This window comes from Scheffersomyces stipitis, chromosome 2, assembly GCF_000209165.1.
Source record: "Scheffersomyces stipitis CBS 6054 chromosome 2, complete sequence".
In the NCBI taxonomy this organism is placed as follows: Eukaryota; Fungi; Ascomycota; class Pichiomycetes; order Serinales; family Debaryomycetaceae; genus Scheffersomyces; species Scheffersomyces stipitis.
Genome location: NC_009042.1, coordinates 1614203 through 1632195, shown reverse-complemented (window position 1 = coordinate 1632195; position 17993 = coordinate 1614203). Strand labels below are relative to the sequence as shown.

Below are 17993 nucleotides of genomic sequence, written 5' to 3'. Positions count from 1 at the left end.
CAATTTTCGAACCGAATTGCAAGACTTTTATGTTTAACATCACTTTCAGCATGATGTCCTCAATATCTTATATAGCTATTGAAATCACTAAAACCTGCTTTAAATAACTGTACAACTCTTATATTAAGATTCTAAAAATGATACAAAATGCAATGGGTGTAGGAACTTGAACCGGACAATAAGCCCGATTCATTGCAATGATAACTTCACCATGATGCCAGAGAATAGTCCTTCTTTAGCAGCTTTACCAGGCAATTCAATGCTTTTCCTTTTTCTCCTTTTTCTCCTTCTTGTCCTTCTTGTCCTTCTTTTCTTTCTTTTCCTTCTTTTCCTTCTTGCTCTTCTTCTTTGGAGACTCTTCTGTCTTGGACCTCTTTGTCTCCTTGTCGTCACCCTCGGCTCTTCTCTTGGTAGTTGCAGGAATAACACTGGCTTCCTCGTAGGATTCTGCCCCGTATCCGGTAGGGAAGTGTCTCATTCTCAAATCTTCAACCTTCTCGACATCTACCCTTGGTATGACTACCTTTTCGAGATCTATTTTTGGAATCTTGACTGTTTCTCTAACGTTGTAAAAACGAGCTATGTTTTGACTTTCCAAAGGTATGAAAGAAGAATTCTTCTTGGTATTTACCAAGATGGAGTATTTACGATTCTCAGTAGCATCTTCGACCAATAACTCTTCATTGATCTGGAAAGATTGTCCCTTGACTTTGACCGGGGCTGGTCCATTGTTTATAGAGGTGGATGTGAAAGAAACTGGCAAGCTCTTCAAATCATTAATGGGGAAACCTTTTGGTGCCTTAATCAACCAGATCTCCTTGTTTGAAACAGTAGATGCTATTGGGAAAGGCGTGGAAGCCGAATTGGAAACTTTATGGAAATTCTTAGGAGGCTCGAATTGGTTGTCAGTATCGGAGTCAGAGTCCGAGTCCTGGACATATTCACTAGACTTGTATGATACCATGTCCCCAGAGATATGCTAATATTATCTACACTAGAACGCTATTGTTGGATAAGTACTAAAGAATCAAAAAATTTCAAGCATCTCATCCAGAAGTCACGTGCAAACACACACATGACACTGTCGATGTTATCAGAATTATCCTGTCTCAGATAAAAAATTTGTTCCCTCTAATCTGGATGTCGCAGAGAGTAAGTTCTGTCACAAAAAATATGTTGCAAAAATATCTCCTGAAATCTAAAGTATTGAATTTGTTTCTTGGTTTAGCTTACTAGAAATAGACCACTAAGTTGTTCTAGGCGCTGTTGTACAATATTATCCTAGTTGCAAATGGCCCAAACAAGTGATCAAACGAAATTCGTATCTTGAGAATCTCTCTGAATCTTTTCAAAATCATGAGTTCATTGGAAGCTCTCATATACAACACGCTGATAGTGCTTGTCTATTTGATATTAATCTCCATCGTGAAACAATTTGTGTTTCCCCAAGCCCCTCTAATAACATAAATAGTTGAACTTGCTCCTTAGTATGACTAGATTTATGCAAATGTTGCGACATTACTATACTGGCCAGAGTAGGATTTAGTATTCAAAGACATATCCCAACCGTATATATCACGTCAAATTTACGATGACGTAGGAATTCTCCCATTATTCTAATCAGAGAAGTGGAAGATTAACTATATGTAACGGTCGAAGTGTTTTTCATCCTAACAATTTAGAGTCGGTTGAGATGCACGTTTTAGAGAAGGAATTTTAGTCAAGTGAAAAAGTGGAGATCAACAGAAATCAGGGAAAATAAAAAGTTATCCGCTTTCGTAAGCAGCCTTGAATTATGTGGTAAGCGGCAAGAGACTTATGAAGTACCGATACAAGGTTCACGGTTGAAAGTAGGACTATTGCGCAATAGACGTAAACTGCCTCCTATCAGTTCATGACGCAATGTACTTTTTCTTAGGGCAGAATGCGCATTCAGATATTAAAACGGTAACTGGTTTAAGGTTGCGAAATTTTCAATTATTATGCAACATAAAATTGCAAATAACACATACTTGGAACATTTCATCATTTTTGATATTTTCTTATGCACCAGAAAATCAAAATTAACATTATCTCAACATTACATCATTTTTCTACTATGTCAAACTTGATTTTCTATCGTAAATGCATGACAATACATCTGGTGCACTATATATTTTTTGACACCTCCTTAACCATGCATGAACAATACAGTTGCGCTTCTAAAACCCTGTTCGAGAATCCCTTGGACACGGCTAACTGCTTCTAAAACAAACCAATAAACTACGAGGAAATATTGCACCAATGAAGATGGGCATGCAAGTTATACTTGGCAAAAAATTACATCCTTCTTTGCCATATAAATACACCCATAAATTGCGATCAAATTTTGCAATTACCTCAGTTACTCAGATATCACACAGCAAGAACAATTAATCTACAACATGGCTTTCAAATCAGTTCACTCCGGTATTGCAGCCTCCGTTTATCTTTGTCTATATGTTATCTACTTATGTTTTAGTATCAACATAGTAAGAAGAGAAGGCTTGAAGACCATCTATACTTCGCTTGTGGTCTATGGTGTCTTCAGAGTAAGCGGACAAATGTGCGGTGTTGTATTTGCAGCTCTCGGGTTCAATCATTGGCATTGGTTAATTGCTTACCTCGTGCTCAATGCAGAAGGTTACTTTGTTCTTATTATCACATCATACCATCTCATTGCCAATGCCCAGTACCAAGTTGTTGGCTACTCCTGGATCAGACCCAACAAGGAAGACATAAAAATCAAACAGCAAGCTGCTACATCGTTTCTAGGAAAAATAAGAGCCAAATATTCGCTTGCTAGGGTCTTCCACTTAATTTTGATTCCTGCTAACGCCCTAGTCATCAGCGGTGGTATCATGTTAGCTGGTGCCGATGATTTAGCATCTGAGAATAGCAGTGTTCAATTATCTAGAAGATTAAGAGTGAGTGGCCAATCCATTTTCCTCTTCCAAACTATTGTTGCTGTTAGTCTTGGATTCTGGTGCTTCTTTGGCGAAAATATTAGACACATCAATATCTATGGTATATTCATTGCCTCCCCATTCATTTTGACCAGAGGTACATTTGGAGTAATGTCTATCTACCTAGACAAGATGGACTACTTTGAAATGAGCAATTACAATGAAAATGGCATTTCTTCTACATTCATTGCTTTTGAATACACTTTGGCCACAACCATGGAATTTATCACAGCCGTTGTGTACATCTCGATCTACTACATCCTGAAGAAGAGACAAAACAGGCGAGCAGAACAAGACGAAGAGGAATGGCATGTAGAAGAAAAAGGAAAGATGGATTCGAATTACAGTTAAGCAATTTGTGCTTACTAGCTGCTCTCACTCAATCATTGCATTTATCTAGATAATGGAAATACAAAGGAATATAATTCGAAGACAGATTGTACAAGTAGCCATACATGGAGATGTTGGAATAATGATCTCCAACGGAAGAAGTTCACAGCCCTAGAAGCTATCAAAATGGTAGTGACTACAGAAATTCGTAAACCCGGAAAGTCGACTAATTTGGCACGGAAAGCTGAAGGAGGGTCTCTCTTGCAGCCTAATTTTTCATTGTTACTTAGCCTATCATCATACCTTTTGCTAATCTGCAATGACAAATGATCTAGGCGTATTCGCCGAATGTCCCTGGCCTTCATAGCTGCGGAATGTGTTTCCAAACTAAGCCCACCAACAGTGGATTTAAAGATTCTAGACAGGTATAGTGTACAAAAATTTCAGGACGGGATAAAGCACACGATTTGCCGATACCAAACCCCCAATGGTTTGTACAATACGAACTAGCATTGTTCCTAGAATATTTCTAAAAATACTCCGAAAATGTTTCCCAACGTATTTCTCAACGTACTCCCGAGCATATTATCTAGCTGTTACTTGTCAAAAAGTCCTTCTTGTGGAGAACAAGAATTTGACCGACCATTGGAAATCAGATTCTCAATATCACAATTTCAAGGAATATTCACTTCAACATTGGAGTTCTAGAAGGCTTGGCACAGCCATCAATTAGAGCTTTAGTTAAGCGCTTAATTCTCAAACGGTTCTTGCATACGAAACCAATTAACGTTCCTATGCGTCATTGCCTTTTAGGTCATTTACGCACATGCACAACCTCTTGAGGGACAATAAGCTAATGCAACTTTATTTGGCCCGTACAAAAAGATTAAGAATGAAAAACAAGAAAAATAAGCCTTCGTATTAAAATCTTCCTGAGCTCAAGTCCGACTTTCTCGGGAATTATACCCAATTCACACATATCGCCATTAAGCCCTGTTCTGTGGAGTCATTCCGTCCAATCATATCGAAAGTGGTGATCGATACAGCCCATTGTCTAAGCAGTCGATCAGCCTCAACTTTGTGTGCAAGAAATGTACGGCACGGCGTTATTCCAGTTAGTGAATAAGGTTGAGTAGATCTTTACGAATATATAAGTCTGTACAATTTCTCACGACTCAAGGTTAAGTTCCTAATCTCCAATTAACCAAACAAAAACTCTCTAATTCACAACTTACAATGGGATTCGAATCTAAAGACTCCGGTATAGCTGCTTCCATCTTTCTTTCTTTGTATGTAATATATACTGCTCTTGCAATCAACATCGTCATCAAGGAAGGATGGAGAAGTGTTTATACCACCCTTCTCATCCACGGGATCTTTCGAGTAGCAGGTCAGCTATGTGGAGTAGCATTTGCAGCCCTAGGCTGGGCACATTGGCAATTTCTTATTGCCTATTTGGTTTTCAGTGCTGAAGGTTATTTTGTTCTTATCTTATCCGCGTACCATTTCATTGCCAGAGCTCAGTATGCTGTCATTGGATATTCTTGGATCAGGCCTTGCAGGGAGGACAGGAAAGCTAAAGTATCTGAAGCCAAAACTTTCACAGATCGTCTCAGAGCACGCTTGTCCCTTTACAACGTGTTTCACTACCTCTTGATCCCTGCCAATTCATTCATTATATCTGGTGGATCTATGCTATCTGGTTTGACAATTGAGGAAATCAACGGCCACTCAGGAAAGCTCGTCACTTCCAGGGTTTTGAGGACCGTAGGTCAATCGATATTTCTCTTTCAAACATGCGTTGCAATCTTCTTAGCTTTCAGAAGTTATTTCGTTGAGAAGATTAGCCACGAGTTCATCTATGCTGTATTCATTGTGGCCCCTTTCCTTTTGGTCAGAGGTGTGTTTGGTATCTTGTCTATATACTTGGACAAGATGGACTACTTCCTACTTTCTAATTACACAGCAGAAGGACTTGCAAGCTCGTTTGTGGCTTACGAATATATTATGGGAACCACTATGGAGTTTGTGAGTGCAACCGTTTTTATTTCAACATATTACATTAACAGAAGACTTACAAAGAAGAGAGAAGGAGACATTGAAACCTTTCAGGAAGATCTGGAAGAAAAGAAGGTCGACGAAACTTCATGAATACCATGAACTGTTTTTAGATACAAATTAGGAGCCGCTGATATATGAACACGCGGATTTTCAATACACGTTTAGTTTGCTTTAGTTTTCAGGCAGGTAGTCAACAGTAGCCAGTACTTGGACCAATAAAGTGATATTATAGCCGTATCCAAATTCCGGATTTGGACAATTTGTTTCTCCAGTCAAAGCATATATATCATATTCGCTTCTATAGTTACCTGAAGGACAAGCTAAAAAGTCCGAGGAACCGTTGAAAGTCAAAAGAGAACTGGAGATTCCAAAATTGCCCAGTGCTTCTGTGGTTGTGTTGGCATTGGATGTGAGCCTGCCTTTTGAATCAACGACAACAGCAACTGGAGATGGTGGTGGAAATGTTGCGTCAGGAATATTGAGTACGAACCCTTGGTTACCCTTGATTCTTCCAAAAAAAGGAGGTGCGTCAGCCCAAAGTTTGAGGTCAATGCCGTCAAACTTCACCAAGTTGGACTGAAACTGAGCTCCTTGGTGCAAGGCTATTAGGGAAAATGTAGGAGAAGTAGGTTGCAATTCTTTTTTGAGCAAAGGATATGCCTCGCTAAAGCAGACGAAAAACAATAGAATGTAGGAGTAAAACATGGTGGATAAGCGAAAATTTTGGCTGGACAAGATGTTTGGTTTCGGAATGCCTCTGGGCAAGGGAATGTCGGTTTATATATGGCAAATTATTCTAGTCATTCTTGGGGTAGGTCTTGGTCACTAGAAGCTCAGCGAATTGATGCAAAATGGTGCACATAGTAGAAGCTCCAAATGGCCGCAAAATATTTCTGTCTTGCATGGGGCGCCTTAATCTGCTGAACTGTACCAGAAAGAGAGTCAAGTTGCCAGAACCAAGTAGAGAAAGGCAGATGCAATGTCAAATATCGCCCACTCTTGACACTTCTGAAACACTCATCAGAAGTAATTGGCTGCGGCAGCCGGGAATGTTCACTTTAGACTTTTTCGAAAACAGGTATCGGTATGTGCTTTAGATTGATTGCAAAATCTGGAATATGAGGTAGACTTGGCCTGCCTAGCCGTGCAGAAGGTTGCTTCGACTCGTGATCAAGCCAGCAATATGCCCCAGAGTGACTCTAGCCAGCTTTGTTAGCGACATACACCGGCATAAGCCAACCTGAACCATCTCGTCTTCATCTGTGCCAATCGTTACCCCATCGGGGTCCATCTGGATTGGATTCATCTCGGATAAGATGCAAACTCCAGGAACCGAGAACGAAATGCACAAGTGCAGCGCGGAGGACATCCGAGGGCACGTGTCCACTTCCGACCGAGAATCCTGTATGTACATCACAGATAAGCTGGCGGCTCCCGGCGATCTGGAAACTCACCAACATGACTGCGAGAGCAGGGATCATAAGATCCGGCAAGAAAACCATTTGAAATGCAAAGAAACCACCAGACAGCCAATAGCAAGCGGTCTTTTGAAGATATGGTCGGAGTCAAATGTTGGCCGTGTTCCGCATCCAGTAATTTTGATTTTAAGCCTGGAAAATAGATACAAATCTCCTTCCTGCCGACAGATCGAGAAATGAATTTTTACCCGAGACTGTCCAACAATGAGTCCACCAGGAAAGCTATAATTACATACTAAACAATAAGGTTAAATACACATTCAGTATTCAATATACATAATATATACAAGATAATACTCACAATAAAAAACACAACACAGTTCAAAAAAAAGCACTCTATATGAACTGTTCATAGACTAGCAAGAATACCCATGTATGCTGATACAATAGAATACCATTAACTTTACAATTCAAGTATAATAGCTCCACTGATCAGAATGAACATGATGGAATGACTGCGGTAGGTGGTTTGGTTTGGTAGCCACGTTTAAATCGTGATGTAGATTTTATTCAATGTATACAATTTAAAGAAGAACTCGGATTCAGGATTTTAGATGAAGCGAGGATGGATAATGAATTGGAGGGGTCTAAGGTCTATTAATATTCTTATAAATGCTAACGGTGCGTTTACAAATCGACGGCTGGAGGACAGTTCAAGGTCTTCTTCAAGGAACCGTAGATGGTGAATTGCAAGGAGGTCAAGGTACCGACCATGACCAATCTGGTTGGCAAACCGGTGAAAGAACCCTTAATACCTAATTGCTTGGCCAATTGGATCAACAAACCGACGGTGGATTGACCTTCAGCCTTCTTGGTCTTGTTGACCTTGGACAATAAGGTGTCAGCAGGTTGGGAAACGATAGCGGCAGCACAACCGGCAATGATACCAGCAGACAAGTTAACACCGGTGGAGGCAAACGAAGACAATTCGTTCTTTGGGGTTGGGATGGCACCGTAGATGGCAGCAGCAGCTCTTTCGAAAACCAAGAACTTAGCAATGTTGTAAGGAATTTGCTTGAACAAGATTGGGGTGAAACCGTTGTAGAAAGAACCAACACCTTCTTCTTTCAAGATTCTCGAGAAACCACCAATCAAACCGTTAGCGAAGGTTGGCTGGGAAACCAATCTGATTCTGGTGGCTTCCAATGGACAAAGAGCAATATCGGCGAAGAATTCGGCAAGAGCAGCAGAACCGATGTAGACGGAGTCCTTGTATCTCTTGGCGGTGTCGTAACCCAATTGTTCAATGAAGGTCTTCTTGAACAATTCGTAACCACCGAACTTGAAGGCACCTTGCAAGGAGTAACCCAAGACAGTTGGACCCAAACCGGTCAAAAGAGCACCAGCACCTTCGGTGGAGATGACTTGTCTGAAAGAACCGATCATACCCTTGTTGTAGACGGTTGGTTCCAATTGAATTCTGGTCTTGACGACATCAATTGGAGTCATGGCACCGTGAGTGACACCACAACCCATGGCACCAGCCAAAGCGAACGAGGCGTAATCACCAATGGTGAATTGAGGAATAGCAGGAGTAGACATTGTGAATAAATATGTATATATAAGGAGGAAGTCTATAGGATTGCGTGCGTATAATAAATAGATGGATGATACCTATATCAAATAAGACCAGTATAGACTCTATCTGTGCTTTACAAACAACGAATGAAAAAGAAAATTTCAGAAAAAGATTCCAGCGTTGGAAGAAGAATTGGAATGGTATTTAAATCATCGACACCCGAAAAAGAAAAAATCAAACGCAAACGTGAAAAATTTAGTTTCGGGGCAAGTCGGAATACCCACATTTACACAAGTGCGTATATATGTGTATCCGGAACGTCTGATTGGCCAGCGCGTTTCTTTTTTGCGTGGTTTTACATATAGTCGGCTTTCCACTACGGTCTTTTGCAACAGTCGAATAACACACCTGCAACCTGCAATATTTCGACCGGGTCCATTTGCAACCGTTGCGCTGCCTTCATCACGCTGGCGAATTGTCACACTTCCGGCCGACCCAATATGGCAGAGTTGGCCCAGTTCCGGTGCCACCTAACTGCAACGCACACTTCGCGCGCCTTTACATCCATAAGAATCGTCCTTGCGCTCCAATTTGCGGCACTTGCATCAAGTCGGATTTAGGCAATTAAGTAAGACCGACACCAACGCTGAATAAAGTCGCAATTTTGTCAAAATCTCTCTGGCTCTCCAAACCAGATCATCCAACAGCCACGCACTAATGACCACTTCTATGAGCTCAAAATCATCGGCTAGAATTCTTTCCTTTTCTCTGCAGCTTGTCAAAACCTTCTGGGCCCAACCAAATAGTTTGCGCCGGGTAATATGAAGAAGAAATGAAGACTCACCAAAATATTGCAACCATTCTTAACTACTAGAATTTGCATTTTGAATGTGATTTCAAACATTTCGATTGTCCTGGGTCATAAAACGATCTTTACAATCTAGAATTCCGTTATAGTAGTACACAGTAAAAGTTCACGTATATATAGTAGAGATTGTTATACTTACTTCACTAATACACACTAATACACACTAAATCGTATCCGATTCTAACGATTCTCAGAACTGACCTTCAGTTCTTCTTTTGTTTAGATGTTGATGCCCAACTCTTGCAACTTGCTTCGGTTCTGTAAGGCGGCAATAGCAGCCTTCTGAGCCGCTACTTTTCTGTTAATGTCGTATCCAACTCCTAGGACCGTATTGGTGTTTTTCACTATGACTGTAGCTTGGAAATCATTGTTAGTCTTATAATATACATAGTCCGGCTCCAAGTGAACTTTTCCCAAAATGGCGTACAAGTTGTTTTTTGCATTGTTGCTGTTATCCAAATTAGTTGGGACATTATCTCTTGCATTAATCCGGGAATACGCAGACTGTCCAAACGGAGTTTGTAGAGCATTGTACGGCGAACCTACCATATTAGGCATCTGTGGCTGTTGCTGGAACTGTTGAGGATATTGTTGAGTATACTTTACGTTTTGAAGATGTTGCTGTTGAATCGGACGCTGCTGTTGAGGTTGCAACAGTTGCTGATACAGTTGTTGTGGAGGAGCTTGATACAGCCCGAAGTCATGTTGAATGCCAAATTGCGCCGAATGATTATTGATAGGCGGAGAAGCCACAATTCGAGGTACTGGTATGTTTGGTATAGATGGAGGTTTAGCGGGATATGGTAATAAATTGTCAGAGGATGTGCTTTCTCTATTCCGCTGATATTCCTTGATCAAAGTCGCAGTAATCTTCTTTAGTTTGACGTCGTCGTTGACAATATCAAACGCAGCTCTTTCTTTAGCTTCTTCAAAACTGTTGCTACTGGTTCCGATTCCAATGATTTCGTCATTCACCATAGCCTGAGCTACGTATGGATCTGATTGCAATTGTTTGAACTCCAAAGTAGCCTGCTGCACTGGCAATTCGTATAAGTTTGTAATTTTCTTGAAAAGGAAATTGAGTTCTGCTAGGGATGCATTCGCACCAGCACCCGCATTGATGGCCCTATCCAATTCTTTCAATATTGGGTCGTATAACTTTCTTATCCACAACTTAATCTCAGACTGCGTATATCCATCCATAGAGAGCCCAGCTACATAGCTCAAGAAGATCTTACCAAAAATCTCCATCTTCCTATTCAGATCAATTTCACTGGACAAGTTGTACTTGTATGGGTCTACCAAATTATAGCCGAATGCTAATTTGGTCAAAATGCCAGGGGATAACAATTTATGACGAAATACAAACATTTCTTCACCGTACATATTAGGGAATCTTTCATCCAAGATCTGGTAAAGGAGCAACTCCAACAAGGATCTGCCTAAGATACTAAGCTTTTCATTGTGCGTACGATTAATGTCGTGAGTCCTCGTTTCCAGCTCAAGTATATCACTAGGTTGGTGATATGATTTGTCTGTCATTACACGAAGCAAAAGTGCATCATTGGAGATGGGTGGAATCATCGGTGGGTAGGAAGAGACATCAACCTTTTTTTCTTTACTTGTGCTGGCATCGTCGTCGTCTGAGACCGTTTCGGGGGAGTTTGACGGATCAAACTCGAGGAAATACGAAGAGTACTTATCGGCTTTAGCACTCTTGAAGTTAATCTTGCAAAGAGCCGAGAGAAGAGGCAATTGTTTGCTGTCGTACAACTGTCGCAAACGGACTCCCACTTTGATGTGTGGAGAGGCAAAGAATCCGTTTAGCTTGTCAATTATGGGCTTGTCATTAGGGTCATGTGATTCGTTCAAACTTGTGAGCAACCCGGCTAATTCCTGAGGAGTTGGAGCTTTGGCTGTGATCTGGTTCACAGCAGCTTGAAGCTGAGAGACACTGCCTTTAATGGTGACGAGATCATCTGCCCATTCCAAAAGCGAACGATTCGACATAATTACAGTAAAGTTAAGAGAATACAAACTTCAAACTCAGATAGCAGAAAAATCAGAGTTCAGAGAAAACCCACAATAAGAAACAAAAACAGAGAAAAGACAAAATATCAGAAATCAAGAATCACAAACGGAAGTTCGCAATTCTGTACCGTTGCAATAGCACACCCGTGAATCCAGTAGACGAAAGTAAAGATTGGAAAGAAAGAATAATAAGTTCAAGAATGAAACTTTCCATATCCAAATAAAAGATCTGAACTTCACCAAAGTCGTGCGAGTACCACTTATCAACTTTAAGAGCCAATCCATTCATTCAGTCACTACTGTATGGACGAAGTCTTGATTAGAATAGCTCAATGGGATGATACATTCATGAAGGACAGATGTGGACAACAAAGCTTGAGCATCATTCAGAAAAATACAATTGATACCTTTTATCTTTACTTAGAGTCAAGTGCCATCAAAGCTGATGAAAATTTTCTCTCAAAGAGCGAATTCCTTGACCAAAGAATTCCAACATATGATTATCGTACAGAATCAGCTATCCAGCAGTAACAGATACTCCCAACCTCTATTTTGGTACATGAATTTTGCACTTGTCGGGATTGCATTGCCTAAACAAATTGTTTCCAGCTATTTTAACGATCGGAAAATACTGTGGGGTATCCGAGTCATGTGATCAAATCCAGCCCTGTCAAAAAGTGTTATTATTGCAATAATTGTTGTTTCTTTTTCGTGCTGCGAAATTTGCTAGCCTGAAAAAATTTCAGTACTAATATTTTTTTCACAGTGCATTTTAGCATCAATTTTTTCTTCAAGTATAAAGGCAGACTTTCCTCTGGCAAAAGTTTAGAGAAACGGAAATTCTTTTCTTCCAGCAGACCTATACGACCATTTCCTCGTTTGCGCCCCTGAAGCTAAACTAGTGAATAAGCAAAACCAACAGTCTTTGTTTTTTGCTTGTTCTCTCTCTTCTCCACCATTTCGTTTCAAATCACATTTCGCTTAGTATCTACGGATTCACCATTATGGCCTACTGACTGACATAATTGTTTCATATCAAACAGGTTTTTTTTTCTTCCATTTTATTACACATAGAAGAGGAAGTTTTGTTTTTTAGCGACTCCCACAAATAAATAAAATTGTCTTGCCAACTTGCTAACTCATAGCTAATAGTCACAAGACCTTAAATCATCTCATCGCATTAATTTCATCTGTTATATCAGTTGACCACACACCCAGAAAATGAGCGGAACTCTCGAAACAACCGCCAACTACTACGACGACAACTTTGTCCCTGGTACCACCAACATCTTGGTTGGCAATGATGCCTCCTCCATTGATTCCAGCACCAGTGCCAAACCTTTGAAGAGAAACAAGGATGGTATCATCTTGATGCCTCAGCCCTCAGAATCACCAAATGACCCATTGAACTGGTCTACCGGCAGAAAGATGTGGCATTTCGTCTTGTTGTCGTTCATCACAGCATTGACAGCTGCTACTTCCAACGACGCCGGCGCAGCACAGGATTCGTTGAACGCAATTTACGGTATCAGTTACGATGCCATGAACACAGGAGCCGGTGTTCTTTTCATCTTCATCGGTTGGTCGTGTATTTTCTTTGCCCCTGCCTCTTCTCTTTACGGTAGGAGAATTACGTATATCATCTGTCTTCTTGCAGGTACATTGGGTTCCGTGTGGTTTGCCCTGTCCAGAAAAACGGCTGATACCATCTGGTCACAGGCATTCGTAGGTATGTCCGAAGCTTGTGCCGAAGCTCAGGTCCAACAATCGTTGTCAGACATATTCTTTCAACATCAATTGGGTTCCGTTTTGACAGTGTATATCTTGGCCACCTCTGTAGGCTCCTTCTTGGGGCCATTGATTGCCCACTTGATTTCCCAATCACAGACGTTCAGATGGGTTGGATGGTGGGGTGCCATTATCTGTGGTGTCACCTTGATTGTCATCATTTTTGGATGTGAAGAAACTGTCTTCGACAGAATGAAGCACTCCGTGGTCTACCAGTCCAATAATTCGGTAGAAGGAGAAGAAAACGACAAAAAGGAAGACCTCCAGAAAATTGAAAGCTCCTTGGAAAAGAACGAAGACATTGAAACAAAACAGAATGATGTCACTGAGTTTCTGTCTGAAACTCCAGTCGCAGACGCTGAAGCTCAAGTACAAGAGAAATTGAAACCATACCACAAGAGAATAGCCATCATCACTCCTTCCCCATACTTAGAAGGCTACGGTTTCAAGCAGTACGTCAAGAGATTCATCGTCTACTTCAAAATCTTTACCTTCCCTGCTGTATGGTTGTCTGGTCTCTTGTGGGGTTTGCAAGATGCATATATGACCTTCTTCTTGACCACCCAGGATACCTACTTCTACGACGATCCATGGAACAAAAGTGAAACTGGGGTTGCTATCATGAACGTAGCCACATTAATTGGTGCTTGTATTGGCTGTTTCATGTCTGGTATGTTGTCTGATAAACATGTCTTGTGGATTGCCAGAAAGAATGGAGGTATCTACGAGCCAGAGTACAGATTGTGGCTCTTGTTCATCACCTTGATCATTTCTCCCGTTGGTTTGATCATGTTTGGCGTCGGTGCTGCCAGGGAATGGCCCTGGCAGGTAATCTACGTTGGGTTAGGGTTCATTGGTTTTGGCTGGGGTTCCATTGGTGACACTGCCATGTCTTACCTTATGGATGCCTATCCCGAAATTGTCATCCAGGGTATGGTTGGTGTTTCCATCATCAACAACACCTTGGCATGTGTTTTCACGTTTGTCTGCTCCTATTGGTTGGATGGAGCGGGAACTTCCAGTACCTACATCACATTGGCCGTGATTGACTTTGTCTCTATAGCATTCATTGTTCCAACCTTGTACTACGGAAAGAGCTGGAGAAAGATGACTAAGAAACACTACATCGAGATGGTCGAATTGACCCAAGGTATGGGTTAAACTCGAGTCTCACACTAATAGTTATTTGTAGCTCTCATGGTAGCATCGGTATATATTATTCTAGTTTGCTATCATATAGATTAAGTACAAGTAATGAAAAATTGGTTTTTGAATTTTTGGAAGTGTAGTTTTGCATTATTTGAAATTTTGATGACATTAGTGGATTTTCGATTATTTCAAATTGTCTTCATTCAATTTGATTCATTTTCGATTCATTTCCATATTGTCAATTACGTTATCTTTAGGTTTTGTTTTGTCAATATACAGAAATTGTGATCAATTTCTAGTCCTTCATGGATTGGTCGATATTTTGAGAATCAGTTTCGGCAGATTCCGTGGCACCAGAGTCACCACCGTTGTTCATATAGGCAGTCAATTCATTATCAAGATCTTCGGCAGACTTCTTAACATGTTTAGGTCTTGGCTCTTTCTTTTTCCTTTCCCTTCCTCCGGGTGTTTGGCCGATCTTTCTTTCCCTTCCTCCTGGAGCTGGACCATTCTTGCCACGGATAATCCTTGTATTTGTAGGAAGGCCTGAGATTCTATCAGCCAAGGACGTGGCACTTTCTACAACCAACACATTGCCCATAGCCTTTTTGCCGTTGTATTTTTCGATGGCTGCTGCGTTGCTTCGGGTATTATCAGTTTCAAAACAGACGTAGGCGACACTGTCGTCTCTGTTGTCGAACTTGACAAACTCAACAGCTGATATGTTTCCAAATAAATTCGACAAGTCTTCACCATTCAAGTCTGGATGGATATTTTTGACTCTTAAGACTGGGCGAGAATGCGACATTTCTCTAATATAGCCAGGCAATGAAGACGAAGACGAAGGACGATAATTTGAATGGCTGTTGGTGGGTCTTTCTCTGGTGTATGGAGTCTTCTGTATTCTGCTCTGGTTTCCTCTTCTGGAAGGACCGCCAGACCGGCGATGGGGTCTTCTTGACGACTTGTTTTCACCTATGATTTCGTCGAGAGACTTTTCTAATATATCAGACATTGTGTAGTTTATGATAGCAGAGTAGATTTTGAATAAAGAAATTCACATCGAGTTTTGTTTAAATTTCACTGGGTTGACATTCGGAGTGCACAAAGTGGACAAATTATGGATGCGAAAAATGTAATAATTGATTATGAAAAGCAAGAACTTTACTTACAAGACATAGCCATATCTTTATCATAGTTATTATCACAAAACACTTGTATTGTAGAGATTCAAAGAATAACAATCTTCAGGAAGCACAGAACCTTAATTTTATACTCTTTCTTGCTTCTTCCTCTGGATACCAAGGCATACACTCTCTCACAAACATACTGTACTATATTATAAATTTATATTCTAGTTATTATCTAGTGCCACTGCACCTGTAAAAATCACTCCTAGTTCTTCTTCTTACCAACACTCTTGAAGTTGTCCTCCTCTACGAACTTGATACCAGATACGTTACCGTCTGCATTGCGTATCTCAACCTTCTTCAAGTAGTCCAACGACACCAACTGGGGCCAGTTGACAAACTGGTAGCCCTCCTTATTAAGATAGAGCAAGCTTCGGATGTTGTAGAACAAACAGCCACCAATAACCAACAAGTTCTTAGCGTCAGTAATCGAGCCTCTTGGAAACAACAAGATGGCTATCAATACAAGCAACGATGTACCCATCAAGTAGGGCAACAACTGAATATATGGAGGTCTTCTGTCTACGAATGGAGACGTCACTGAGTCTTCGAAAGGTTTGTATCTTCCCAAAATCAAGTCGAACGAATCCTGTCTACTTCCATCCTTATAGTTGTTCTTGTAGTAACGTGTGATAGAGTTGGCCAAGTCGTTGAGCGCCCCCTTTTTAGTTCTCTTACCAGTACGCGTGTAATCGGTCTTTAAAGCACCGGTACCCGAGTAGGCACACGAAACAGCGTCGGCATTATCGGCCCAGAAGTCTTGGAAGAACAAATTGAATTTTGGATCCAACACTTCCCAAGGCGTAACATTTTCCTTGGACAAATAGCCCGCTTTAGTCAATTGATTCTGGAACACCCAGCGGGCAATCATCGATTGCACGACATTGGTTCTATCCAAACAATCCATACAGTTAGTTCTCACAATCTTGGTTTGGGTTGACAAAACTTTCTTAGCGGCCAAGTCGTAGTGGAAATAGTTATCGCTGGTGTAGTTCAACTGGATCAAGTGTTCCAATAACAACTTAATTCTGTCCCATCTCATGTTTCTGCACTCGTGATGGAAGTCAAAGTAGATGTAATTGACTTTGTTGGCAAGCGAAGAGGGCAAGTTCTCGACAGCATGTTCATATGCTTGTTTGACTGGCTTCTCGTAGCCCTTCTGGTTGACCAAGTTGACTAGATAGTTGTCACCATACAATCTGACCTGTTCTGCGAAGTGCTTTTCGGTCGCATCAAGAGCCGACTGAGATGAGATCACCAAATTGGGCTTATACTTCAAGTTGTTAATTTCTGACCAATAGACAGGCACCGAGCCTCTGGTCTGAAGGATCGAGTATACGTGTTGATCCTTTGAAGTGAAGATCTGTTCGGTTTCATTGAAATTGGCTACATTACCATTGGTGTCGACACCTCTACGCATATACCTGGTACCAGCTCTGTGAACGGAACGACGTGTCAATAAAGCAAAGTCCAAAGGATGAGGTCCATTAAAGTTGGCCGAGTGCGACTTAAAGTAACCGTAGATAATGGGCGTGACAAACTGTTGGGCCCCGCTCCCTACAAGCTCCTCAGACAAATAGCTGTTCCACCAGAAACGGCTATCGAGAGAAAGTCCTTCGGTGGTGAACTGGCGTTGCAACGAGTTCGTCAAGTCGTACTTGTTGCCAATGGAAAAGAACAAAGTTGCCAGAGACAAATTCTGGTGCAAAAGGTCCAAGTAGCTTGCTTCTTCAGGATTCTTCTTGGCGAACAGGTTCACTGCTAAGGGCAATATCTGGAACAGATCGATGCGAGCGATGTCGTTGCCCAAGATCGAGCCGGTGACAGTGTGCTTGTCAGCAACGATGACATATCGGTTGATCTTCAACTTGATCGTACCAATAATACACGAGACCGGGGTGCTTGCTCCTAAGGTCAATTTCAGGTAGATGGCAGGAAGCGACTCTGAGACCGAGGCTCCGGCGTCCCCACTCAAAAAGAGGTATTTGCCAGAGTCAGAGTGGTAGAAGATGTGCGAACCATCAGTAGCAATGGAATGGGCGAGAGACATCGCGGTATTGTAGACGGCACCAAGAAGAAGAAGAAAAACACAATCTACAGCAAACAAAGATTCAATCCAATGAATAGAAAAGTGTTCACAACGATGAGAAAAAAAACTGTGTCAAATCAAAACTTCTGATAAAGCCAACCAGATGTCAACTCACCAAAACAGTGAAGACTTCTGTTCACATGCTACCCTGTGCAGGAGGTTCCACATGCCAGTAGGGGTTGTGGGGAAGAGATAAGTTCTAATATATGAGAGTTCAGTTGACCGAATTCCTATGATAGAATTGTAGAATTGTCACAGTTGGCAACTATAACAGTGTGATTTCATCTATATAATTAATGGACACTGGTTTTTAATAAATGTTTAGAGGTGGAAATATGCAAATCTATAAATTTGCTTAACACTCATACAATTCTACAATTTTTCCAGGCCGAGGGTTCGCTAATGAATCAGATTGCATTAGAGACAGATACCGATATTGCATCCAAGTGCTATCTGCCTATTCCGGTTACATTTACAAGACTATTATGCTCGCTGCTGATATCGTA

The 17993-nt window shown here is 41.2% G+C and overlaps 9 protein-coding genes across 9 annotated transcripts; 3 read left to right on the top strand and 6 right to left on the bottom strand. All coding sequences in view use genetic code 12, as the record gives it.

The window, feature by feature from the left end:
• Positions 1–454: 454 nt before the first annotated feature.
• RPS34 (DNA-directed RNA polymerase I subunit A34) lies at positions 455–964 on the bottom strand (the record flags this gene model as incomplete). Its single annotated transcript, XM_001382504.1, has 1 exon — positions 455–964. A coding segment is annotated over one exon (510 nt), but the record flags the coding sequence as incomplete, so codon positions are not given.
• A 1459-nt stretch (positions 965–2423) lies between these two features.
• Positions 2424–3335, top strand: PICST_29977 (predicted protein; the record flags this gene model as incomplete). Its single annotated transcript, XM_001383050.1, has 1 exon — positions 2424–3335. The coding sequence occupies one exon, from the start codon at positions 2424–2426 to the stop codon at positions 3333–3335; it is 912 nt and encodes a 303-aa protein (XP_001383087.2).
• Positions 3336–4550: 1215 nt separating this feature from the next.
• PICST_54890 (predicted protein) lies at positions 4551–5465 on the top strand (the record flags this gene model as incomplete). The annotated part of the gene is made up of 1 exon (XM_001383049.1): positions 4551–5465. The coding sequence occupies one exon, from the start codon at positions 4551–4553 to the stop codon at positions 5463–5465; it is 915 nt and encodes a 304-aa protein (XP_001383086.2).
• Positions 5466–5546: 81 nt separating this feature from the next.
• Positions 5547–6080, bottom strand: PICST_54802 (predicted protein; the record flags this gene model as incomplete). Its single annotated transcript, XM_001382503.1, has 1 exon — positions 5547–6080. One exon carries the CDS (start codon positions 6078–6080, stop codon positions 5547–5549), a length of 534 nt encoding a protein of 177 aa, XP_001382540.2.
• A 1017-nt stretch (positions 6081–7097) lies between these two features.
• On the bottom strand, positions 7098–8507 carry MIR1 (mitochondrial phosphate transport protein). Its single transcript, XM_001382502.1, has one exon. It carries the CDS (start codon positions 8393–8395, stop codon positions 7481–7483), a length of 915 nt encoding a protein of 304 aa, XP_001382539.1. The 5' UTR covers positions 8396–8507; the 3' UTR covers positions 7098–7480.
• Positions 8508–10392: 1885 nt separating this feature from the next.
• On the bottom strand, positions 10393–11250 carry PICST_55080 (predicted protein; the record flags this gene model as incomplete). Its single annotated transcript, XM_001382501.1, has 1 exon — positions 10393–11250. A coding segment is annotated over one exon (858 nt), but the record flags the coding sequence as incomplete, so codon positions are not given.
• Positions 11251–12073: 823 nt separating this feature from the next.
• HOL11 (histidinol and sodium permease) lies at positions 12074–14333 on the top strand. The gene has a single exon (XM_001383048.1). It carries the CDS (start codon positions 12493–12495, stop codon positions 14218–14220), a length of 1728 nt encoding a protein of 575 aa, XP_001383085.2. The 5' UTR covers positions 12074–12492; the 3' UTR covers positions 14221–14333.
• A 170-nt stretch (positions 14334–14503) lies between these two features.
• Positions 14504–15223, bottom strand: PICST_35114 (predicted protein; the record flags this gene model as incomplete). The annotated part of the gene is made up of 1 exon (XM_001382500.1): positions 14504–15223. One exon carries the CDS (start codon positions 15221–15223, stop codon positions 14504–14506), a length of 720 nt encoding a protein of 239 aa, XP_001382537.1.
• A 304-nt stretch (positions 15224–15527) lies between these two features.
• Positions 15528–17533, bottom strand: PICST_87949 (predicted protein). The gene has a single exon (XM_001382499.1). It carries the CDS (start codon positions 17446–17448, stop codon positions 15604–15606), a length of 1845 nt encoding a protein of 614 aa, XP_001382536.2. The 5' UTR covers positions 17449–17533; the 3' UTR covers positions 15528–15603.
• Positions 17534–17993: the final 460 nt, after the last annotated feature.